General features: G+C 39.9%; 2 protein-coding genes across 5 annotated transcripts in view; one reads left to right on the top strand and one right to left on the bottom strand.

Moving 5' to 3' along the window:
• Window positions 1–453: 453 nt before the first annotated feature.
• LOC306847252 (NEDD8-conjugating enzyme Ubc12-like) lies at window positions 454–13,238 on the bottom strand. The gene is made up of 6 exons (XM_079381100.1): window positions 12,802–13,238; window positions 10,386–10,480; window positions 9,672–9,710; window positions 8,384–8,487; window positions 2,852–2,915; window positions 454–2,515 (listed from the first exon to the last, which is right to left on the bottom strand). The coding sequence occupies exons 1-6, from the start codon at window positions 12,914–12,916 to the stop codon at window positions 2,375–2,377; spliced, it is 558 nt and encodes a 185-aa protein (XP_079237226.1). The 5' UTR covers window positions 12,917–13,238; the 3' UTR covers window positions 454–2,374.
• A 352-nt stretch (window positions 13,239–13,590) lies between these two features.
• The window catches only part of LOC306847667 (F-box/LRR-repeat protein 19-like), a 28,839-nt gene continuing 16,120 nt past the window's right edge, over window positions 13,591–26,309 (top strand). For 2 of the 4 annotated variants that reach the window (XM_079381752.1, XM_079381753.1), the window contains exons 1-7: window positions 13,971–14,026; window positions 17,745–17,841; window positions 18,742–18,927; window positions 21,025–21,168; window positions 21,245–21,331; window positions 22,373–22,555; window positions 26,268–26,300. In XM_079381752.1, coding sequence (XP_079237878.1) covers window positions 17,779–17,841; window positions 18,742–18,927; window positions 21,025–21,168; window positions 21,245–21,331; window positions 22,373–22,555; window positions 26,268–26,300 — 696 coding nt within the window. In that variant the 5' untranslated portion in view covers window positions 13,971–14,026; window positions 17,745–17,778. Of the gene's footprint in view, window positions 14,027–17,744; window positions 17,842–18,741; window positions 18,928–21,024; window positions 21,169–21,244; window positions 21,332–22,372; window positions 22,556–26,267; window positions 26,301–26,309 lie in introns of all 4 variants that reach the window. The other 2 variants (XM_079381755.1, XM_079381754.1) reach the window with 2 other exon arrangements.

A 26,309-nucleotide genomic window follows, 5' to 3' on the forward strand; every position in this document is an offset into this window, starting at 1 on the left:
AATGAGTACTAGTTACTAGGTACTAATATCTAATGAATGAGTACTAGTTTCTAATAAATAAGCACTAGTATCTAATGAAAACGTACTAGTATCTACTGATTAAGTACTAGTATCTAATGAATAAGTACTAGTAACTTTACAAAAGACACTAGTACCTAAAGAATAAGCACTAGTAGTTAATGACTAAGTACTTGTACTTAATGGAAAAGATAGTATCTATAAAATAAGCACCAGTAACATTAAATGAGATACTAGGCTTATAGATGAAATGTTAAAAGGGCTTGCCATACAGTTTGAGCTGATTTACCCAAACAATGACTCTTTCCGCTGGACATCTTTGAGTTACACCCTTCAGAATAACAGAACCGGTGTGTGAGAACGGTACAAACTTACATATTATGCTTTGAAATGTAGTGAAGCAAAATTAATTGTTCCTCAAAATGAAAATGAAATGAAGAGGGCAGACAGATTTACTGCATGTAGTTTGCAGGTGACTGACACATGGAAAGCAATAAAGTGTGTACTGCCATGTTATTTACATTTAAAGCACACCGATACACTGTTTCCCCTTTAATACGGTGATCCCTAGTGAAAAATAATAATAAAATACATTTATTTTATACTAAGTACAGTTCAAATCTATTAACATATTTACTGACATATTGCTCGAGACTTACTAATATAAAAATATAATTCAACTTTATTTGGAGTAGTACCTGTGCACAATATTTTAATATTAAACCTAAATGTGTTTTAATGTCACTATTGATGATGATGATGATATGATTTTTGAATGATATCAGTCTCTAAATGCAAGATATTTAAAGAGTACCTGAAGTATATGCAATACTTCCACTTTAGCACAATCAAATATACTTTATATCTGTAGTTGTACCTCAGCAGTACTTCCACACAATTAAAGTACATTAAGTACTAAATTAGTTCCATTATAGCAGACTTAAGTATAGCAGTTTAGTATAGCTAAATACAATTGCAGGACATTTGATCAAGTACATAAATGTAGTATACTTGGCATGAAATAAATGTATTTCAAATACATCTGGCATATTTATTTTTCACTAGGGTTATGAAGGAATAAACTTCTCATAGATCATTCAATTCAAAACCAATACACGGATGCATTAGCCCAAATACCAGCTAGCTTTTTTTGAACCAAAGCCAAGGCATTGTGAAAGTGCACCTCACAGACATCTATAGCATTCATTCATCTGTCTGAATCTGAGAGACAACATCCAGAAGCTCATCCAAATCCTGAGATCCGGTCATCCGCTGGGTTTCTGAAGGCAGCACATGATATCCCACAACCCTGTGGCAGCTGAGCTGACGGGAAACAGCATCTGAGATGTAGGTCTGTAACTGTAGGGCTTTCTAGCACCAAAGTGCTATTCTGTATCTTGTTGCAGATTATCCGACTACGTTCAAGCTTGTAATGTCTCCGTTCCCTCTTTCTGTCGTCACATCCTGAGCTTGTAGAAGAACATTTTTAAAATCAAAGGCACTTTCCAGAGAGTGACCCAGATATCAAAGGCTTTGTCAAATCAGATTTTTCCTGTTTAGACTGCAGTGGCTTTGAGAGTTGGATGAGCAAAGAGAAATGGGATTTTTATCTTAGCAGAGGCACATCAACGTCCAGGTCAGATAAAACATTTTATTGTTGCTGTTTTTTGTTTTGTTTTTGCATTCAAGTCAATATTTTATTTAACATAATTCATATTGCAGTCATCGTGAACAACTGGGATTTCAATATACACAACAGAATTGTAACATTGTACGCAACCCTTCCTAACCCTACGACGATCCTCCAGGAGAAAATCCCATCCCACCCATTCCCAACCAGGAAAACTATAGCAATACATCGTAAGCCTCCCAAGCTCACAACAGCCCAATTTGCAGACGGATCCTGCAGATCTCGTTTTAACCGGTCTCTAGCTTCAGCGGGGCATCAATTTGTCAACGCTATCAGAATTGGTCGAAGGCGACGCTGCACGCGTCTTTTTTTGGCGAACGTAAAAATGAGTGACTATTTATCATGAGCGACTCGAGGCAGTTTGGCCGAAGCCCAGACGAATCGAGTCCTCAAGTCTGGGTAATGAATACAAGTGTAATGATCTGTCACAGGGGTCTCTCTGTGAGTGGGAGGATAAGTTAGCATGTGAATCTCAGCAAAAATAAACAGTGGGTACCAGCATAGTGGCAAAATACGACTGAATTCTCTGAGCAACAATCACTGACCGGCCTTCCCGAGCCTGCTGCTCAACCCCCCCTCCTGTGTGCGGTCAGTGTGTCGGTCAGTGCGTCTCAGCGCATGTAAACGATAAATGCATTCTGGGATGTAAGGGCCGGCGGCGCGGGACTATTTGAGACAGCGCTCGAAGTAGGTGGCGCCCACGTATCCGCCGCGCAGCGACTGCTGGACGTTCTGCTCGAAGAGCCGCCGATTCGTCTGCAGGACCTCCGCTGCCTCTTTGTTCAGGGGGTCTTCAGGATTGGGCTCCTGGAGGAGGAACACAACACCAGCTGGAGTTAATGAACGCCAGCACGAGACCCAGACAAACTCAGCGGGGTTCATTTCTAGTGATTATCGTCAATTTGATTTAGCAGATACTATTTAAACTAAACTGATCTAGACAATGACATCACTGAACTCTATAATGAAATGCCTTTAACTGAAAATTGAGTGTTTAATCTTATTATTATACATTACTGACCCTATCCTCCAGCTTGATACTGTTAAGTGCTTTGACACAATCTGTATTGTTAAAAGCACTATATAAATAAAGCTGACTTGACTTGAGGTTCGTGTCACTGCACAATGCAGAGCTGAACTTACGAGGAACAGATACTGTAGTCCGTATATGATGGAGTTAATCGTCAACACTGGCTTCCAGTCTTCTCTGAAACAGAAAGAGCAATGTTGAATTTCAGGATACTTCATTACATGACTGATAATTCAACAACTGTCCAACCGTTTATCCCCATTATACTCTGCTTGCGTTCACCTGAAAGGCTGTGCAGGATAAAAGGCATGGGCGATAAAAATCTCCCCATGATAAGAATTAGTCTTCCCGCGATAATAACCATCAAGTCTAGTTGTTGACATGTTTCCGTGTGACAGTGCGACGAGAAACTGAGGAGGAGTTTGTGTCTAAACGAGGAGCTCCTTCTACAGTCTGGAACTGGTTTGGTCAGGGCTGCACAGTGCGGAAAAATCAGTCCGAATAAATGTAACGTTACTACAGAAGCACGTGTGTGATACAGTTTTGTAGTTTGGACACGGTGTTACTCCAAATACACTTTAAAAAAAGAAAAAAAAGTGAAGTGACATACGGCCAAGTATGTTGACCCATACTCTGAATTAAGCTCTGCATTTAACCCATCCAACGCACACACACAGCAGTGAACACACACACACACACACAGCAGTGAACACACACACACACACACACACACACACAGCAGTGAACACACACACACACACACACACCGTGAACACACACACACACACACACACACCGTGAACACACACACACACACACACCGTGAACACACACACACACACACACCGTGAACACACACACAGCAGTGAACACACACACACACACACACACACACACACACACACACACACACACACACAGCAGTGAACACACACACAGCAGTGAACACACACACACACACCGTGAACACACACACACACACACACCGTGAACACACACACACACACACACACCGTGAACACACACACACACACACACACACCGTGAACACACACACACACACACACACACCGTGAACACACACACACACACAGCAGTGAACACACACACACACACAGCAGTGAACACACACACACACACACAGCAGTGAACACACACACAGCAGTGAACACACACACAGCAGTGAACACACACACACACACACACACACACACACACAGCAGTGAACACACACACAGCAGTGAACACACACACACACACACACACACACACACACACAGCAGTGAACACACACACACAGCAGTGAACACACACACACACACACACACACAGCAGTGAACACACACACACACACACAGCAGTGAACACACACACACACACACACACAGCAGTGAACACACACACACAGCAGTGAACACACACACACACAGCAGTGAACACACACACACACACACACACACACAGCAGTGAACACACACACACACACAGCAGTGAACACACACACCGTGAACACACACAGCAGTGAATTATCGTCATTGATATCGTTATCGCAATAAATACCAGAAGATATTGTGATACAGTTTTAAGTCCATTTCGCCTTCATCTAGATTAGAGGTGTAACCTACACAAACATGACGCTTCGCTACGTACCTCGAGTTTGACGTCACAGTTCAGTATGGTTTCAGTTTCTTTTTTAAATTAAACAGTGGGTAACTGAACAAATAGCTCTTTCTTTGAATAAAATCTACCTCAGCTTATGCTCTACTACAGGGAGCCCTTTTACATTACTATAAGGTTACAATTAACTACAGAGCCCAAACTTAAATTCCATTGCTATTTATTTTACAAAAAAATAAAAAATATCAACACTCAACTTTAAAAAAAAATTTGTATGCAAACTTAAATTAACTTCTAAATTATAAAATTTCATGATAAAATTCCCCACGGTTAGTATTACTGTTTCATATTTGAATTATCATTAAACCCGTATTCGATTACCACGATCTGAACAACTCAGGATAAATAAACACTGTCCAGCATAAAGCAGAGTGTACCAGTGTCACGAGCGCACGGCAGCAGAGTTTCATTCTGAGAGAAAACAGCTGGCAGCCTTTAAAAGAGTGCTGAGGGAATTATACACATGAATATATCAGTGAATTAATTATATGAATTATATGAATCCTCTGAAGGATCTGACTGTCTTCAGAATCGATTCGATGGCATTTTGTTTTCATCTCAGCTCCATGTAATACCTAAAGGAAGTGTTCTTAAACACAATACTGCTTTGTTCGCGGAGTTCACGGGAATCAGCTGTAATTCAGCTTTTCCGTATAAAGCGCCACCTGCTGTCAGAGACTGGATTTACAGACACTTATTTACATTCAGCCTGTGTGCAGTTTCTGTCTGGCCAAAAAACACACCAAATTTGCATGCCCTGCTGTAAATATTAACCGGTTGATGAAAAACAAGCTTATATGGATTCTACACATTTAAACAATTCAGATAAGCTATATAGAATTATTTATGGAGCAGATAAGTGGATAGGGAGTTGGACTTGTAACCTGAAGGTTGTGGGTTCGAGTCTCAGGTCCGGCAGGGATTGTAGGTGGAGGAGTGAATAACCAACACTCTCTCCACCCTCAATACCACGACTGAGGTGAGACCCTTGAGCAAGGCACCGGACCCCCAACTGCTCCCTGGGCCCCGCAGCATAAATGCTGCCCACTGCTCCGGGTGTGTGTTCACTACTGAGTGTGTGTGTGTTCACTACTGAGTGTGTGTGTGTGTGTGTGTTCACTACTGAGTGTGTGTGTGTGTTCACTACTGAGTGTGTGTGTGTGTGTGTGTGTGTGTGTGTTCACTACTGAGTGTGTGTGTGTTCACTACTGAGTGTGTGTGTGTGTGTGTGTTCACTACTGAGTGTGTGTGTGTGTTCACTACTGAGTGTGTGTGTGTGTGTGTGTGTGTGTGTGTTCACTACTGAGTGTGTGTGTGTGTGTGTGTGTGTTCACTACTGAGTGTGTGTGTGTGTGTGTGTTCACTACTGAGTGTGTGTGTGTGTGTGTTCACTACTGAGTGTGTGTGTGTTCACTACTGAGTGTGTGTGTGTGTGTGTGTGTGTTCACTACTGAGTGTGTGTGTGTTCACTACTGAGTGTGTGTGTGTGTGTGTGTGTTCACTACTGAGTGTGTGTTCACTACTGAGTGTGTGTGTGTTCACTACTGAGTGTGTGTGTGTGTGTGTGTGTGTGTTCACTACTGAGTGTGTGTGTGTTCACTACTGAGTGTGTGTGTGTGTGTGTTCACTACTGAGTGTGTGTGTGTGTTCACTACTGAGTGTGTGTGTGTTCACTACTGAGTGTGTGTGTGTTCACTACAGAGTGTGTGTGTGTGTGTGTTCACTACTGAGTGTACACTTGGATGGGCTAAATGCAGAGCACTAATTCAGAGTATGGGTCACCACACTTGGCCACACACCACTCCCCCCCCTCCCCTTATTAATCAATTATCATTTTGACTTAACTCTTTTCTTTAAAGGCTGAAATGTGAGGTTTACCTTTATATGAAACTTTTTCAAAGCTTTATTTGAACATTTACATTATTTATTTGAACATGCTATTAAACTGGTGTCAGTCAAGTTGTCATTTAAAATCCAGACCTCGTTGGTAATGTTATTGTTTTAGTGATTATGCAAACAAAAAGTCATTCTATTTGCTGTTTGTTGATTTAAGTATAAAACTTTAAGTGATTTATGTACTTTTTGAACATCTCCAGCACATTTTAACAATACCGTGATAATACTGATAACCGTGATAATTTTGGTCACTATAATTGTGATGAGAACTTTTCATACCGTTACATCCCTATGTGAAATGTTCATTCATGTTTATTTGTGTTAAAACTAGCAGTAAAGAGGAAGGAGATGATCTCTGAGACGTTTATACAGCGATCTGTCGCGCCACATTGTTGTTTGAATTTCCTGAAAAAAGGACAGAATTTGAAAGATGAGACTTTGATTCTTGTCACAAGTAACAATATATAAAGCTGCAAGTGTCCAGGGAAGCTCCAGTGGTGCAGAGGTGAAAACAATGCTGTATTTGTTCAGTACACACGTGCAGCGAAGCGAAAGACCCGCACCGTTACAGCCCTAATCCACATCCATTACATTCACGTCCTACTGATGGAGCTGCTGCTTCTTTGCTCTTACTTCATAAAGACTGCTTATTCGTCTTCAATAATTGCTTGAAAACATTTGACCTAAACAGACCTAGTGTTTTTACTTTGATATCAAAAATTCAAGAATATCAAGAATATTGAGAGCTGTACAATTTCCCTGGAATTTAAAATTGTTATCATAAAAACTGTATTTCCATCGAGAATAACTAGACTGTGATGTATATTATGATGAAATGAAATCACTCATGTAGGTGACATGCATTTAGGTTATTCTAATAAAATCTCTGTCGCCTTAATAAAATCATAACCGATATGGTTTGATATGGTGACAGCTCCTGATCACCAGACCAACTGAAAACTACTGTTTCTAACATCTTGGAAGCAGCAACTTATGTGGCCCAAAAATGATTAAAAAAACAACAAAAACATTTCAGTTTATGCTGCAGGGCAGTGACAATTTGATCATAAAAGTAAAACTGTGCAGCAGACCTCAGGAGACCAGCGCACATATTCACAAAACATCTTCAGGCTAGAAGTAGCTCATAACTCACTGATTTAGGAGAAAATCTGAAAAATAGCGTAGGACTTTGAGCTCTAAGAGTATTTGAGAGTGTTTTAGCACTAAAACTAGCTCCTAAATCTGAGAAAGGTTAGGAGTCGTGAAGAGGAGACCTAAGCCACAAACTATCCTAAAACAGCTGTTTCCGGCAATCTTCCTCAGAAGGTGAATGTTTCAGTAACGTTTGACGATAACGAGCTTTTAAAAGGTAGCATTGTTTTTGGAGTTATCCCATCTGCAGATTCTCCTTTGATTATATGCTTGTTTTCATTCACCAGCTGTGCTCGTGTCCAGCTTGGCTTTCTGTTACGTTTGCATGTCTTACTATCAGCCAGGATTATTCTACTCTGTTCATTAAAAGGCTGTTTATATGCATATTCACTCAGTTTATGTGAAGCATACAGGCTGACAATTAGCTGAACATATACTTGTTCACTTAGCCTGCATTTGAAAATCTTGATTTGAATGTGGCAATTAACATTTTTATTTTTGAACCTTTATTTGAATATGGCAACATGATATCGCGCTCTACAATATCTCTATGAATTAAACTATCAGCCAATCACTGTGTGCGTGGTTAAGAAGCATGCTGACATCACCCATAGCAACGAGGTAAACCCCGCCCCTTTACTCTGAGCTCAAGACTTCTCTCTGTTCCTCGGCACAAGTGTGTCTCAGCAGCTCTTTGAACAGGTTTTAAGAGAAAAGCTGTCACTGCTGTTCAGGATGAGATGAAATGTTTTGTGAATACGGGCCCTGGACTGTAAGTCCCATAACCATGACTCCACTATCCTTTCCACAAGAACCGGGACAGACGTCAGTTTGTGTGGAGCAGAGGATCTGACAGCACTGACTTGACAAATCCTTCTTATTATATCATAACACCCAATGTGTAAGAGTGCACACAATACCTCAAAATATTTAGACAGACGTTGCCTTCGAGGTCAATGTTGGGGTGATAGACCATCGTTTCACATTTTACTTTAGGAGGGTCGTGAGGGTATCCCTGTCCTACCTGGAAGAAAAACACCTGGACTTTAATCACTGCTGAAGAGAGAAACGGTCATAAACAGCAACTAGAACTGGTTAGTTTTCACTACAAGTATCCTATTTTAAAGCAGAAATAATGCTGTGACCAAACGTGTCAGCTCTGACGGAGCACTTCAAATACATCTGAAAATAACAATGAAAGACAAACAAACATTAACAAAAACTGTAATTAGTCAGATAAAAAGCTTTTAAAGAACAGACTTGAGAAGAAGTGTACACAGCTTGGCTAATTAAAGGGTGAAAAAATATTAGATTGATGACAAATGCTTTACATTATTGTGTGATAGCAGACTTCAGCTTCAGTGCTGTTCCAGATGATCTGAGCGAGTCCCATTCACCAGTGCCACACTATACACACACATACAGTCGCCTGAGAACTGGGACTGCTGCGGAAATCAAACTAAACTAAACTTACAAACATAAATGGGTCTGTTTTTCCATTTCCTTTGTACTGGTTAATCAAACAGCTTTATCATATTACATTTTCTCAACAAAACCACAGAAGTCCACGCTCGTTATTAAAGCACCTGCATTTTTGCATGTTTTAAGCTAATTAAATTAAGCCTGTTGTATAAAGATATACAATTCCATGCAAATCTAGCAATTTTACAGATAGCGTTTTGACTGTTTTATGGCTGTGGCAGCAGAAAATAAAGACTTCTCAGGTCTGACGCGCGAGTAAGAAACAGGAAGCCCTGAGGGGTCCTCAGATGTATGGCTGTCCACAAACATGCCCAAAACAAATCTGAAGACACGTGTCACTCAAACATAGCAATTCTGCATGTAGTGTTCATTTTCACATTTCAGCGATGACTGAGTTAGCGGTTTATTCTTCTTATCTACTACATAACATTCAATCACGTTAAACTCTGTTTTTAATATTACATCTCATGCTTCAGAACTAGGTCTTTTCTTCAGGTCCAAGACCCATGTGAAAACATTATCAAAGATAGTTCAAATCTTTGATAATGTAAATTATGTAGATCCTGGCTGTTTATTTTCACTTTAAGGCCTAAAAACCAACAGATCCCAGTTTTCAAGAACTACGGCTACATCTGCTGATCTGCTCTCTTATATTATTACACTGTTAGGTACTGATCTGGCGTGGGTCTTTAGTTGAGTGTTCACAGAACCGGAGTTGCTGTTTACCTTAAAACTGAAGACAAATTTCCCACCTTTATAGAAACCCTGCAAAAGAACAATACAGAAAATGATAAATGCTCATGGTTGATATCAGACGGAGTAACATGCTGCTGTGAGAGACTCGGCATGAGCAACAGCACAGATCCATCCGCTGGCACGCCTGGGTCACACATTACATCAACTCCAATTCCAATGTGCTTAAAAATGTCTAAAAAGTCAAACATTTAGATATCAACACATATTTACTTTGTGTCTTTTTGCAAAACATTTAATTGCTGCTGAGTACCATGAACAAAAAATAGCAGGCTACACACAAAAACTGGACTTGATTAAGAGCTGTTTGTGTGCAAAGTAGAGCGGATAAACTGAGAACTTATTTTTGTATTGAGGTTGTAGTTCTCACAATTCTGAAGGAAAAATATTAGACAACTAAACAAAATCATGCATGGAATGATTCAATGACTCGCTGAAGATTTGGATGAATCAGTGTGTTTGACTGAATCTCTTGAATGAATGATTCAAAGATGAAACATGCGCACACAGGAATCAATAGGAGGAATTGAAGTGGTAATTTTACAACAAGTATGGGATTCTGGAATTGGAACTGATGTGGATGCCCAAGCCTCAGCGTGAGTGATCTGTGCTCCGTTCATTGAGTCAGAGTCGATGCTGTGTGTTCGGATCAGCACTGAGACGGTCAGAGACAGGGAACCGGCAGACCTCGTCTGGGGAGATGATGAGCTTGAAGTTGAGCAGGTCGTCTTGGTCGGGGAACACGATCTCACACGTCTTTGGCAGGTTCAGCTCATTGATGTCTGACACAGAACAAACAGCAGCAGCATTACTTTCACTTTCACACACACATCTACGTGCTTGCACAGCCACAAACCACAGAGCGTTCTTCTAGAAGGTTTTGTTATGATTGCTGTTAAATCTGATCAGTTCAGACTGGAGACATGATAACCTTTGACTGACGGTGGGATTTCTGCTCTGTAGATGTAGAAGAGTGAACTAGAGAACCGCAGAAGCCCTGATTATAGATATACTGGCTGACATGTTCCTCTTGTTTTATGCCACATTAAAGCGGAGGCGTTCAGTAGATAGACCTAGCTTACAGAATACGAACGTCAACTTTTTGCTGAAAGCCAGTTGTGTTTACATGCGTGTTTGTTTATGTAAGAGTGAATCCGGGCAATATTTCAGCCAGTCACGCTGCAGTGTAATATTGACAGCTAGCGGTTGAAGCGAGTACTGCAGTCCAAATTCAGAATACTGGACAGTCTTCAATGGATGCCCAGGCTTTTGACCCAGTTTGTTTGCTGGCTTCAATATGCTGTGTTTTCCACCAACTGGCAACCCGGGGGGTGAAATACTATTGGGTAAACTGTCAGTGGGTGGAGTCACACAGACCAAAACAACAACAGACATTCCGGCACTGAACGCACATTTCCCAGCAGAATAACTGATGCAGTGTTGTTTTCCAGGGAACCTAGAATGTCTCCTTAATATCTGCAAATATGTTTATGCTTTAGTACAGTCAAAAATATACTTAGAGCACCTTTAAACAATATTAATTAATGGCCATCTGGAATGAAAAAACTGAAGGCCAACTGATCAATAATTCCCATTCAAAATGTTACGCAAGTGCTGCTTTGTAGGAACGCTAATTACAATTTTTTTGATAAAAATTGTGAATGTGTCTCCTAAAAGCACAGTGGTGTGCTTCGCACATGCCGTTTCGTGAGAGTCTTGCTAAAAGTGGCTGCGCACCCAAAATACTGTAAAACGTGCAGTGCATGTATTTATTTCATTAAATCGCAGTCTTTGTGTCCTGATAATCACATCATTATTAAATGTATCGATTTAAGAAAAAACTCTGCTTGAGGGATTTAAAGTCTTGACATCTGGCAACCGCAATGCATGTGGAGGCTCGTTACTAAGGCAAAGCAACAAATGCAATGATGCAAATAGCAACTAAAAATGAAACGTTTTCAGGATAAATGATGTCCCACAGGCAAAATAACAGACAATTCTGCTTAATAAACTGAGAAAAGCAGAAATCGTGATCTGAACTGAACCAACAGTGACCTGTCTCGAGCTAAATAATTACACTATTGGGCTCTTCAGAACTTACATAAATATATGAGTAAATTCAAAACTTACATTCTACGTATTTAAATATTTCATTCATTTTCCCATCTAATGTCTTGTTAACTACTTAATGTTGTTCTTCAAGTTCAAGAAGTTTATTCCTAAACGCAGTTTCAGAAGGAGTGACTCTGCAGTGTTCACAGAATCAGCATCCGTCAGCACTTCATCAGACATCAGTAATGCATGACACACCGTCGCTTTATATGGACAGACTTAATGTAGGCTTTTACTCAGAAACACACACCACTGACCTCCTGCAGATGTGTTTATATGTGCTAGTTTGAACCATTGTGTGGCTTCAGAAGGATGCCTGTCAGAAAGACTTGCTTTATTGTAACTTACTTCTTGAGGCTTTAACATTTTGGGTGGAGGGACAGAAAGCTCTCAGGCTTTATTAAAATGCCCTGAATTTGTGTTTAGAAGATAAAGGAAAGGTAGAGTAAATGCTGAGAAGAGGTGATTTCTGGGTCATCTATCTTGAGCTTATCTAATGTTTGAGTCAGGTTTCCTCCTGAACTGAAGAGTGCAGCAGGATCAGGAAGACAGCAGATGAATGTGTTACCTGACTGCTTACAAACTTTCCACATCTGTCCAGCTGTGCCTCTTAACACTGAGTGGATCTGAGGCTGATACTCACACAACAAACTCTAGGCCTCAATGTTGTGACTGTGAAAGAAACTCGATAGTTGAGCGTTTCTCCCGTGATGTGTATCTTTAAACAGGAGCTTCAGTCCCTGCGACTGCTCTGAAGTTCCCAAACATCGAGTATATAATGAGAATAAAACAGCGCAGAGTAGCTAAAGAGTGCGCTAATACATGTTAGCTTGGCGGCTAATGCTAGTTTCGCTCTCCTCATCGTTACGAGAACATGTCTTTAAACAGTCTGGACTGAGCTGCGCTGAGTGAGTGTGTGTGTGTGTGTGTGTGAGAGAGAGAGAGATGGATGAAGGTTGTGGTGCTGCTGGCGGTGTTGTGGTTCTCGTACCCTTCTGTATCCGCAGCTGGGCCGCGCTCGCCTTCTTCCCGCCGGCTCCGGCTCGCGGTCCTCCCGCGGACTCCTCGTCCTTCTTCTGCTGCTTCAGCGAGAAAAGCTTGATCATCTTCGCTCTGTTCTGCGCTACAACGAGCCCGAGCCGCTCTAGCCCTGATCTGCCGACGCTGCTGTGTTTAACAGAGGACTGTGAGGAGCGCGTGATGTGTTTACCAGCAGCCGGTGTGTGTGTGTGTGTGTGTGTGTGTTAGCTGCTAAAGCTAGCTCTCCTCACACTCACTCAAACTCTGCTCGACACCAGCAAACCACCTCAGTCTGATTTTTATTATTGTTATTATTATTGTTGCTGTTGTCTGTATTGATTTAAAAACACTAGTGCTGTCAAACGATTAATCGCATCCAAAATAAAAGTTTTTGTTTACATAATATATGTATTTGTACTGTGTATATGTAGTACATATAAATACACACGTACGTATATTTTGAAAATATTTACATGTAACATTTCTATTCTTATATTTTATATTATATATAAATATATTTAATACATAAACAACATATTGTTCTTAAATATGTGCATGCATATGTGTATTTATATATATAAATGTACACACATATATGTAAACTAAAACTTTTATTTTGGATGCGATTAATCTTTTGATAGCACTAAAAACACTATGTATTTTTATTTATTTAACTGATATGACATCTGAAGCACTGTGCTATAAACAGGAATGTTTTTGGGTAGGGCACTAATGGACCACATTTCCCATGATGCCTTTCGGCTGGGAGGAGCTTTCGTATTATTATTTTTTTTAACTCTCCATATTTTTTATTGACCATATTTATGTATTTATTTGATTTTAGTGAGCAGGGTCAGAGTGATCATGTCAGAGATCATGTAAGAGCTGCTCTGTGTCGCGGGACTCTAGATTATAACACACAGCTACAGCAGAGCAGCACAAAGAGCGAACAAAAGACACGTTTCTGCTTCTGCTTCAGCTGGACATCGGCCTCGGGATCACGGAGAGGATTCATTGAGAAACACGGAGCAGGAGCTGGACTCATCTCGGTGGATCTGAGGAGAATGACGGCTCTCTCGAGTAAAGGAGCCTGATCAGAGGAACAAGGAAGCTGTGTCTCTCTCATTGTGTGCATCTATCGCAAGAAAACATCAATCTAATGCTCGATCTAGGAGTACGCGACTCCACGCGAGCAGGTGAGTCGCTGTTTGCTCGCTTAGCTCTGTGTCGTGTGTCAGTCTGAAGCTGCTAACCCGTGCTAGCTCATCACGAGAGAAGAAGCTGCTCGAGAAGGACTCTTAGTGAAGGTATGTCTCCTCTGAAGCCCTGCTGTGTGTTCATGGTCTCTCAGCTGATCTTCTCGTGTTTAATGTTAGGCCCATATTTCACCTGACACTGTGTGTGATGCTGGAACTCATATGGGATGCCTTGGTGAGCAGAATTTGACCCCAAATACTAGACTTATTAGAGTTTCTGTTATAAAACCACTGCGATAATGATGTACTTGACAGCAATATTATAAAATCTCACACTGATATCACTTAAATGACCCTGATTCCATGTAGAAACAGTGACTGTAGTGTTTTGGTGGTTGTTTACCGCAGTAAATGTGTGTAAAATCCTTGTGTTTTCTGTGTCATGTTCAGTGAAGATCAGCAGATTGGGTTTAACGAGGAACACATCTCTCTGAAATACTCTGTCGTGGCAGATGTTTCTCAGATGAACCTGTTTCTGGGTAATTCTGTAGATCAGACCAGGAAAGCCAAGCCTCTCGCATCCATCGAATCACGAGCCGCCGTCCTCTTACTGTAGGAGAGATCACTTTCCCATCTGAAATCATATTCAGAATACTTTCACTCTCATGCCAAAACTTCATTATTGATTGCATTTATGTTGCTTTCTTAAAGCCCTGAAACAAACACACGTGACACTGACTCAATAGCACTTAAATGCAGTTTTCAGTGTGTTTCAGGTTCAGAGCTTGTGCTGGAAAGGACTTCCCCATCATAACAAAGACCCTCAGCTCAATCCGTAATTCAGCGGCCTAGTTATTAACGCTATATTTTGAGCGTATAGCCAGAGGAGGATTTTGATGTTGTCTCCCATTATCCAACAGCACACATTATTAGTTCCTTGCTGTAGCTGTCTTTGGCTTGCACACTGGATAAAACAATAATGGCTGGAGTGCAATCAACTTATGGATGAAATTGTTTAGTGGAGGATCATATAACTAACATCTCAAATCATGATCTGTGCCATTTTAACAGATTGCCTAATAATAGGGACGTGTGATGTTGTCAAATCTGAATTTATGAATGATGCACTCACCTGAAAAGATCAGGATGAGCAAGCGACAAGCGCTTAGCAAGGTTTGATGTGTTGTCTCTGTGGAAGCGCATGATTTATAGCAACGCTTGCATACAGGAGCAGTAAGGTCAGTTCTTCACCTTTATCATGTTTTGTATGCAGAGTAATGCCATATTTCACTTCTACTGTTCTCTTTATTAATTTCAGGCGTGTTGATAGTTTCATCTGTTGTCACATTTACCGGTTGCGCAGCAATTTGGGGAGCACTGCCACCTACAGGTGAACTTTGCAACAGCAGCGTATGAAATACCGAATTGAGCAAAATTATGATATCGTACCGTTTGAAATGTAATATATACCGGCATCCCTAGTGTAGGGGACTTATTTGTTCTTTAGTAGTGAAATCAGTGAAGAAGATTTTTAGCTGAAACCGTGCTTCTTGGTGATTCATAAATTCAAGTCAGCAGCTGCCCATTTTTGAAAATAAAAAGCATATCAGGAAACACAAAATGAATCCCCATGGCTCCTGATGACATATTGAGGTCTTATGATACGCAACAATCAGTCTGTGCAAGAAACTAAACTTTATTTACAACATTATTACCTGTAATCCAGAGACTGCAAACAGGGAAGTATGATTCTTTTCCGTGAACTGGTTCTTTCAATTCGATTCAATGAACTGGTTCAATTCACATAATGATGAAACTTGTGTGCAGTTATATTATTAAAGCACCCAATAATGATGAAACGTGGATGTTTTTCGTGTCTAATTAAGCAAATAAAGTGAATATACTAGTCTTCATCATCTCACCTTTTTACGTAAACAATGAGAAACCACAAAAACGTTCATTTCGAAGTATTCGGTTCACATCAGCGGCTCATTGGTCTTCAGTCGGAGTTGAACCGTTTGCTCAGTTCAGTGACTGTGGGAGGAACTGGAGGTGAATTGGTTCATTCATCACAGGACCAGATAAATATTTCAATATTTTTAAAAAAAATTTCTGTGTTCAACCAAGTCTCTTCCTTTCTCACACAGAACAACCTCCTGGACAGTTTTCAGAAGTGGACATTCAACCAAGTCTGCCTTGTTCTCAGTTGTTGAAGCCCTAAGACTGGCAAAAGCGGATTCCAAATCTTCAATACTTATCTTGCTGGCTCTGTCCACTGTTTTGACACGGTTAACCACCAGATCCTCCTGCCAGCCCTATTGAGAAAGGGCATCTCAGGAACCACACTCCAGTGGTTTGAGTCTTACCTCTCTGATAGGTCCTTCAAGGTATCTTGGAGAGGTGAAGTGTCTAAGTTGCAACATCTAGCTACTGGGGTGCCTCAGGGCTCAGTTCTTGGACCAATTCTCTTCTCTGTCAACATGGCATCAGTAGATTCTGTCATTCAGAAACATGGCTTTTCATATCACTGCTATGCTGATGACACTCAACTCTACCTCTCATTCCATTCTGATGATCCGACGATAGCTGCTCGCATCTCAGCTTCTCTAACAGATATTTCTTGCTGGATGAAGGACCATCGCATTCAACTCACCCTAGCCAAGACAGAACTGCTTGTGGTTCCATCAAACCCATCGTTTCATCACAATTTCACCATCCAGTTAGGCACATCAACCATAACTCCTTCAAAAACAGCCAGAAACCTTAGTTATGATTGAAGATCAGCTGACTTTCTCAAACCACATTGCTAAAACTGCCCGGTCCTGTAGATTTGCATTATACAATATTAAGAAGATCAGATCCTTTCTTTCAGAACATGGAACACAACTCCTTGTTCAAGCTCTTCTTCTGTCCAGGCAGGACTATTGCAATGCTCTCTTTGCAGGTCTTCCAGCCAGTTACATCAAACCTTTACAATTAATCCAGAATGTGTCAGCAAGATTAATCTTTAATGAGCTGAAAAGAATGCACATTACACTTCTGTTTATCAGTTTGCACTGGCTACCAATAGCTGCTCGTATAAAATTCAAGGCATTAATGTTTGCCTACAGAACCAGCACTGGCTCTGCACCCCTTTACCTAAATTCATTACTTCAGACGTATGTGCCTCTAGAAGCTTGCGTTCTGCAAGTGAACGACGCTTTATCGTTCATCTCAAAGAGGCACAAAATCACTTTCACAGACTTTTTCATTAAATGTTCCCTCCTGCCCAACTCAATCCCAGCAGCTGAGTCCTGAACCATCTTCAAGAATCAGCATCAAAACACATCTTTTCCATTTTTATTTGACCCTCTAACTCTAGCACTCTCTATTCTAATTCTATTCTTTTAAAACAAAAATGCCCCTTTTAGACCTCAAGTCGTGGTATTGAGGGTGGTTATTCACTCCCCTCACCTACAATCCCTGCTGGACCTGAGACCCGAACCCGCGACCTTTGGATAACGAGTCTGACTCTCTAACCATTAGGCCACGACTGCCCCATAAATAAACCATTTTGAATCGGCATGACTGTCAGCCGTCTGAAAGTGAGTTTGATTGAGTAACTTGTGGTTTCTTGCACAGATCGATCGTTTCGCTTCATAAGACCTTGATATATCGTCAGGAGCCACGGGTATTAATTTTGTGCTCATTGATATTTTTTTCTAATTCTCAAAAACAGGCAGCCGCTGACTTTTAATGAATCACAAAGGACAATGGTTTCAGCTAAAAATCTTCTTTACTGTTCTACTGAAGAAAGAAGTAACCTACATCTGAGGGTGAGTAAATGAACAGCAAATGCTCAGTTTTGGGTGATCTCTGTGCATTCAGTCTGTGACGTAGCCTGCTAGAATGAACCCAACCTTCTAGAAATGCCCCGAATGAGTTTTTAGCTTATATTTAAGTCGTATGATGTAGTTAAATTCACTATGAAATCAAAATGGACCATTCTTACTTTTATATTAAAACAATGATTCTTCCACACCCATCATTATATATTTTATAATTCATGTGTCACATCACAGAAAGAGCAGGTTATGACTTTTATTTAGGATTATAAGATTACAAGGTCCAAAATATGCATGGATGAATCATTCACAGTGAGACTGGAAACATGCATGAGGAAAATAGCTAGGATTCATTTGACTTTCCTAATCGGTGATCAGTCAGATTTGATTGAGGGCTGGCGTGTTCCTTCAGAATGACCAGAGGAAAAGTTGAGATGTTTAGCGTGGCTCTGGCTGAGAAACCTCAAGCAGGGCATTGTCCATCCATCAAGAGTTCATCAAAAGCAGTGCTTCAGTAAGAATATACTGTTAGTAGTGTTACTCTTTAACCTAACGTACCTGCCTTCCACTCTTTATTTTCAGTGCTTTCTGTATATTTGCTCTTCTAAGCTGTGTTTTTGGGTTAAACAGAGACTCCTGCTCCTCTGGGTGTCTGTCAGCGAGTCTCAAGATGGTGCCAGAGCCCTGTTTGTGTGTATATAGAGCGAATCTGTGTCCTGGATGAGCTGTCAGCGTTTATCAGGCAAATACTATAGAGATAAAAACATTAGTGTAGCCTGAAGAAGTTTTGGGGTTGTTCTGTGTAAATGCACTGTGACGCAGTGATGTACTGTGTTGTGGTCCGCAGGTGAAGCGTGGCGTTGACCCCTGACCCCTGTGTTCTCTCCTCAGTTGAATGCAGAGGGGATGTCTGGCAGTAAGGCGCTGGGGGGCGCGCGGCGGCGGCGGACACGGTGCCGGCGCTGTCAGGCGTGTATGCGGACCGAGTGCGGCGAGTGCCACTTCTGCAAGGACATGAAGAAGTTCGGTGGGCCGGGACGGATGAAGCAGTCGTGTCTGCTCCGGCAGTGCACTGCGGTGAGTCTCTCAAACTAAACCACAGAGCCTTTCCTGCATCACACACACATTTACTCTGCACTACCCCTCAAACACTTCTCACACCTGAGATATTCAAGCTTTATTAAAGAAGTCTCTTCTGCTCAGCAAGCCTGCATTTGATCCAAAATACAGCAAAAACACTCATATTGTGAAATAGTTGTGCTATTTACTATTTTTACTATAAGTGCTTTCTATTTATTTTATTTTAAAATGTAATTCATTCTTGTGATATCAAAGCATCATTACTCCAGTCACGTGATCCTTCGAATCATTCTAATATTCTGACTTGCTGCTCAAAAACATTTATTATTATTATTATTATTATGAAAACAGCTGAGTAGAGTTTTTTCAGGTTTCTTTGATGAATAGAAAGTTCAGAAGAACAACATTTATCTGAAATAGAAATCATCTTTTTTAAATTTAAAGCATCTTTGCTAAATAAAAGTATTAATTTATATAATAATCCCCCTCCACTGACTCTGAGCTTTTGAATGGTATAGAGTATAATGTTACAAAAGCTTTTTATTTCAGATAAATGCTGATCTTTGGATCTTTCTATTCATCAAAGAACCCTGAAAAAAAAAGATTTCAGCTGTGTTCAACATTGATAATAATCAGAAATGTTTGTTGATCAGTAAATCAGTATATTATTATGATTTCTGAAGATCATGTGACACTGAAGACTGGAGTAATGATGCTGAAAATACAGTTTTGATCAAAGAAATAAATTCAAATAGAAAGCAGATATTTTAAATGGTAAACATATTTCACAAAATTCCTGTTTTTACTGCCCTTTGGATTAAATAAATGCAGGCTTGATGAGCAGAACACATTCAAATCTTTTGACTGGTAGTGTATATTAGTTTGATCCTGATTTTTCAAACTCAAAAAGACTTGATTAGGGTCTTGAGGATTATTCTGAAGGAGTCTGGTCTGCAGGACGCCGCAGGCTAACAGCAAAAGTAAAATAAGCTCAGTGTTCAATCATAGTTCATGACACTTACACGTTTTGTCCATCAAGATAATCTTCACAAAATAATACAGAAGACGAATTTTGAAGCCTAAATAAAAGCTCCAGAGCTGAAAAGCTAAACCTAGGCTATAAACAACTTTCTCAAACTTCTTTTGAACCTGTAGGGTGAAACGTGTCTACTCTGTATATGAATTTGAATCCACGCTACATGAACCTTTTCAGATAAACTGGAATAAATACAAAACCAGAGCCAAACTGAAACTGAAATAATGCATTTAATCTCTAAAATAACAGCAGAGTGAGCGAGGGTTTGGATGTGGTAAGATTAAACTTGTTTTAGTGAACAGCTCTCATGTTAGGGTGGGTACACAACATGCTATTGTGTCCTTGCTTGGAGAAACTCCTCAGACAATATGCTTTCAAACAGCTTCATGTGGCTGTAAACATTTAATTTTAGCATGGCTTTAAGCACTATGAATCATTAAAGTTTCACTTTCACCACGTAAAGCTGGTAAATGTGGTGTTTACATGTAATAATCACATGAGTTTACCTTCCGGTACGAACCCAGAGTCTCTGAGGAAAGCAATAAAACGAGCATCTTCCCTCTGAAGACTTGTTGCATTTCAGGGCAAAGCAAAAAAACATTGTCGAGCAACAATATAACATGCAGGAAACTATTCATTGGTTATTCTACAATTAATTGAATTACTAAGTATACTACAATTGGAAAATACTGTAAATTGATAAACTGTTCAGCGTGATAACGTTTAATGTCTTTGACCGTGCCTGTAGTCCCATTTAGCAACTTGTTAGCAGCCGTCTTTTTTAAGAAACGTAACATTTTTAAAAATCACGAGTGGGGTGTAACTAAATCGTAGAAACGTGAAAGTATCTTGAGCCTCTGTTCAAAAACCCATTGACTCTGGGACGATGGAAGTGCTAAAATGGGTTTTCACCTACGAAGTGACGTCACGGTTCCCCCGCTCTGTGCGAATGCATTTGAGCACATGAGTGTGTTTGCTGATTTGAACACCTCTGGATGCACTCGAGCGATGCTTCAGTGCGTCAGGCCTCTGCTGACTGACTCTGCTGCTCTCCTCAGCCGGTGCTGCCGCACACAGCCGTCTGCTTCGCCTGCGGAGAAGCGGGGAAGGAGGACACGGTGGAGTCGGAGGAGGAGAAGTTCAGCCTCTCGCTCATGGAGTGCACCATCTGCAACGAGATCATCCACCCCAGCTGCCTGAAGGTTAGTGCCACGCTCGGAGTGAAGCGTCAGAGCAAGCGTCTGAAGGTAGCACTGCTGATCAGCTGTCTCTCCTCAGATGGGCAAGTCTGAAGGCATTATCAATGATGAGATCCCAAACTGCTGGGAGTGTCCAAAGTGCCACAAGGAGGGAAAGACCAGCAAGGTAAGACCCTACAGACTCTCTCCATTTCAAAACACGGACAGCTTAACATTCACTGATGGTCTGCCTCCATCTCCACACCTTCTATAGAGGTTTAGGTGTATGCCATGTATTCTGTTTTCAGATCATGTTTGAAATGTTTTATTTTAATCAAAAGGTTTACTGTGCAGTAGGGCTGTCAAAATGGCTGAAAAACTACATTTGAATTTCGTACTTGAATATTATCAATATTTGAATTTAAAAGGCATAATTTCAGTTCGAGCAAAATATTGCTAATGACCGTTTCTTCAGACCAATAAAATAACACAACTGTCTAAAAATGCATAATGTTTATAAATCATATATAATTAGTTAAGTTGCTTAAACAATTTGAAACAAAACAGCATCATGTATGTTTAGTACAAGTTTAGTACAAAGGTCCGAAAACGACTTTTTCTGTTTAAAATCATGAGATGCAGTGGGATGGGAACTGCCATAAAGTCTTGATGATGCTTTTTTAAGTTGAACTTACATTAATTTGACATGCTTTCTAAACATGCGGCTCTCTTGAGCGAGACGCGAGTGCAACGCTGATGGATTTCCCTCTAGAAAATGAGATGAATATTTGTTCTGTGAGCAGCTTGCTTTCAGTTTTCAGATGAACAACATCTCCTCCGCATCGACGTTCTCTTCTTCTGCAATATTTTGAATGAAGGACGTAGCAGCGCCACATTTAGTGGCTTCAACTGGATGAGCTAGGAAAAGCATTTAAATGCCATGACACTCACGTCGTCATCACATCTCGGGTCCACTGCGTTCTTGCTAAATATTAGGACAGCCCAACTGTGCAGAATTGCAAAAATGAGTTTATGGAAGCACTAGTAAGAATGTGTAGAAAAGTACAACAACGTCAGTAATGTTTTGCATCGTATGCCATCTTTCCAGCAAAAGTGCCTTTAATGAATATATGGAAGTGCATTATATCTGTGCAGTTTCCAGCTTGTTACCTATTTGCGTGGGCTTCACAGTAATAATAATAATAATAATAATGGTAATGTTGTTTAGGATCAGGGAGATGGTTCAGGAAAGCGGCGCATGGACAACGGAGAGGTGAGCCGCTGGAAGCTGACGGACGAGCCGCCGCCGAGTAAGAAGAAGAGCCTGTCTCTAGAGGACACGGCCCGGCCGGACGGAGCCAAGCGCAAGAAGGACAAGGAGCTTCCTCAGGAGAGCGCTTCCAAGAAGAAGGTGAGTAACAGAGCGAGGGCTTCGGGATTACTGCTGCGTGCTCATCATTCAACATAACCTGATCAAACAGAGAGAGAAATCTATTTATTCCTTTGTTTTACATTTCTTATATTTTTACAAAGGCTATATTCAGATTGTCATGTTAATGATACATTTAAAAATAATACTTGGTTACACTTTATTTTTAGGTGTCCTTGTTACAGTGTAGTTCTGTTCTGTGTCTCTGAGCAACATGACGATGATTCGTTCCTGAATGAATCGACTGTTAAATGATTCGGTTCAGTCGCAGTGAATCACTTATTACCAGTGACTTGCTACTGCCGTTTTAATTTCACATTCAAAGTCTATTTTCATCTTTAAAATAATTTTACATATCAGTATTCAATGTTTTGTGTTTAAAATGTCAAAAGATTGTGCATTTGTAACTGGTTAAAGCGCTCCATGTCCCTCTGAGCTGCATTAAACAGGGTGTAAATACATCTAAATGCCATTCAGATGCAACTTCTGCAAAGATTCATTTTGATGAGACTGGTTTCATTTGTTTGGTAACAGCCTAAATGTGTATTATCTTAATTGACTGATTAAACATAACAATTTAAGAAAATTGCTTTATTAAAAGGTAAAAAATCAATTTAAACTTAAATGAAAAGATGAATTAATCACTGATGTGAACTGACCACACAGAATATGAAGAATATCAGAACCTGCAGCTGTCCACAGTGGTCAGATACCGGCACAATAACACACTCCGCAAAATATCGTCTGATTATCATTATCGGAAAAATATCGAGATATCATCCTATTTATGCCTGTGTAATATTCTGTAGTTGTAATGTAATTATAAAGGTATTAGATGTATTTTAGCTGTGTACTGGTGGGTTCAATCAAACTAAGGTGCAGCTGGAGAAGGTGTACAGTAAAGATACACATGAAGTACACTGAAGTACCATCTTGATACACTTTATTTTAAGTAGCTTATGTCTGCGTACTTTTCTAATTACATTGTATAAAGTCTACAACACGCATGCAACAATCATTTGGTTGCACCAGTATCTGTGTAACAGACTCGGTCTGTCACATGTGTAACAGTAGCTGTCTATTACATCTACATAACTACTAACTGTAATTACAGGCTGTTCCATAACTTACTTACATGGTAAGTATATTTTGTTTCATGTAAGTACAACAGCTACTACTAATTACTTAATTAGGTAATTACTCTGTATTATGACACCTTAAAATATAGTGTTCATTGAGATGCATCATCTGTGAGCTGAATAAATCATCTTTCCATTGATGTATGGTTTGTTATGATGGACAATATTTGTCTGAGATACAACTATTAGAAAATCTGGAATCTGAGGGAGCAAAAAAATCTAAATATTGAGAAAATCTCCTTTAAAGTTGTTCAAATGAAGTTCTTAGCAATGCATATTACTAATCAGAAATGAAGTTTTGATATATTTACGGTAGGAAATTTACTAAATATCTTGATGGAACATGATCTTAATATCCTAATGATTTTTGTCATAAAAGAGAAATGTATAATTTTGATCCATACAATGTATTGTTGGCTATTGCTACAAATATACCTGTGTTACTCATGACTGCTTTTGTGCTGCAGGGACACATATATATGGTTAGGGTTTGGCTTAGGGTTACTTTCATGTAATTATGCATAATTAATTGTTATTATAATACTAATCACATGTAACGTGTAACAAGGACACCTTACAATAAGTGTTATCTAATATTCATATATATATATATATATATATATATATATATATATATATATATATATATATTTGGAGTGGAAAACAAAATCCTGTTATTTTTAGGCACTGTTTCGGAGAAAGGTCCACTGGGAAGATGAGCAAAGCGAGGGAATATTTTATCTTGGAAGAAAGCAGAAGCATTTCGTGTCACCTGTGTGTCAAATTGGCACATTAAAATGAATCTTGCTTATGTACTGCTGGTTACGAGGGACAAAACCGGTTATGTTCTACTGGTTTAAAGGGGAAACTCTATGACTTAAACTTGCTTGACCACAACAGTTGTTATATCAGTATCATAATGAATAGAATATCCTTAAATAACTTCTAGTTGGCAGAACAGGTCAAGCTTTTCTTGTGATTGTGCCGTCTGTCACAGATGCTTTCATTCACATGAAGTGTGTTCAAACCCAGACACAAGCAGATGCAGTGATAACAAACAACCATACATGTGCTGACTAACATTTATATCAGCAGTTCTATTTATCTTAGGCTGTTGAGTCTATTGGCCTATTGATTCAGCTGATTTTAATAAATATATCCATATTGGCTAACGATGATTGTGAATGCTGAAGTTTAAAAATACATTGATCGAGGCAAACACATTTCAGACAGTCTTCTGGGGGTTTGATAGATGGTTGAAAAATGTCCTACTTAAATGTTAATAAAATTAGTCTTGATGCACATCTATAATTATTATAAATAGCTACCAAAAAGTTCTCCATTATTTCATAAAAGGCTGCATTTAAATGTCAAACTGGGTAAAGAGATGTGTGTTGAAGGAGCAGTCAGATCACAGAGACATCCAGACATGACACATGCATGAGAAGTGCTCTCCGCTCAGATTTGAGTGCAGCACTGTATATTCTTGAACTGAATGACTGCCGCGGTAAATCACAGAGGACACTGCCAAATCAAGTCACTTTTAACCATCAGTGCTGTAAATTCATGTGTCAGACGTCATCAAACTTGAACGCAGGGGAGTTTCTCATTGCATGGATTTATTTTTAAAAATTTCGCCATGCAAGAGTAAATGTGACAGCACCTGTTATTTAATGCTATTTTAATGTTTGTTGGCCGTGTCAGTGGTCTGTCTTACTAAAGACTCCCTAGATAATTCAGTGAAAAACACCCCAGTTTGTATTTTTGCGATGCCCACAGATTACCATAATTATCATAAGCGCACTATGCTTTTGTTGTGACTAGCTAACCATGACTGATCATCAGTGTTGCCAATTAGTGACTTTGTCGCTATATTTATCGACTTTTCAGACCCATTTTTTCCAAAACAGCGCCTAGCAACAAATCTAGCAACTCCTTGGACAAACCTTTTCTAGTTTCGAGACTCGCCGGTATTGGCACACGAGTGTGAGGTCTTGTTTTCCCGCTGCGCGGAGGAGCAGAGCATTCACTTAAAATAGATATTCTGTTGCTTCTAACTTGAATGATCATTTTACATGTTTATATAGCCGAAATCACATCTAATGTGTGTGTGTTTTTTTTAGTGTCTGAGGACGTCTCGATTATAAATCAGGAATTCAATGCAGATTAACAGCTGGTTGTCTAGTCTAATTAGGCTATGTTTGAGCCACTATTTCATATTTATCTCATTGTCTGAACAGAAAAAGAAGAATATATAAATGATAACTGTTTTATTGGGAAACTGGCTGTATTAAAATTAAGTATGTGAGCACAGAGAGCAGGAGAGAGACAAACAAACGTAAAGTGTTGACACTAGGCGGAATGCAAATACCACACAATGACGTAATGAATATGCTAACTAATGTACATCATCTAGCGACATTTCAAGCAGACTTTAGATAATTTCCATTGAAAGAAGTTGGCAATGTTACTGATCATTGCTGTCATGGCGGAGTGTTGGTGTCACTTCAGAGTACTGTGTGAACACTGCGTGTCTTTCTGTTTGTCCCCAACAGATCAAAGGAGCCCGTGATAAACACTTGAAGAAGGTACGCCTG

The sequence above is a fragment of the Barbus barbus genome (genome assembly GCF_936440315.1).
Source record: "Barbus barbus genome assembly, chromosome: 27".
Taxonomy (NCBI): Eukaryota; Metazoa; Chordata; class Actinopteri; order Cypriniformes; family Cyprinidae; genus Barbus; species Barbus barbus.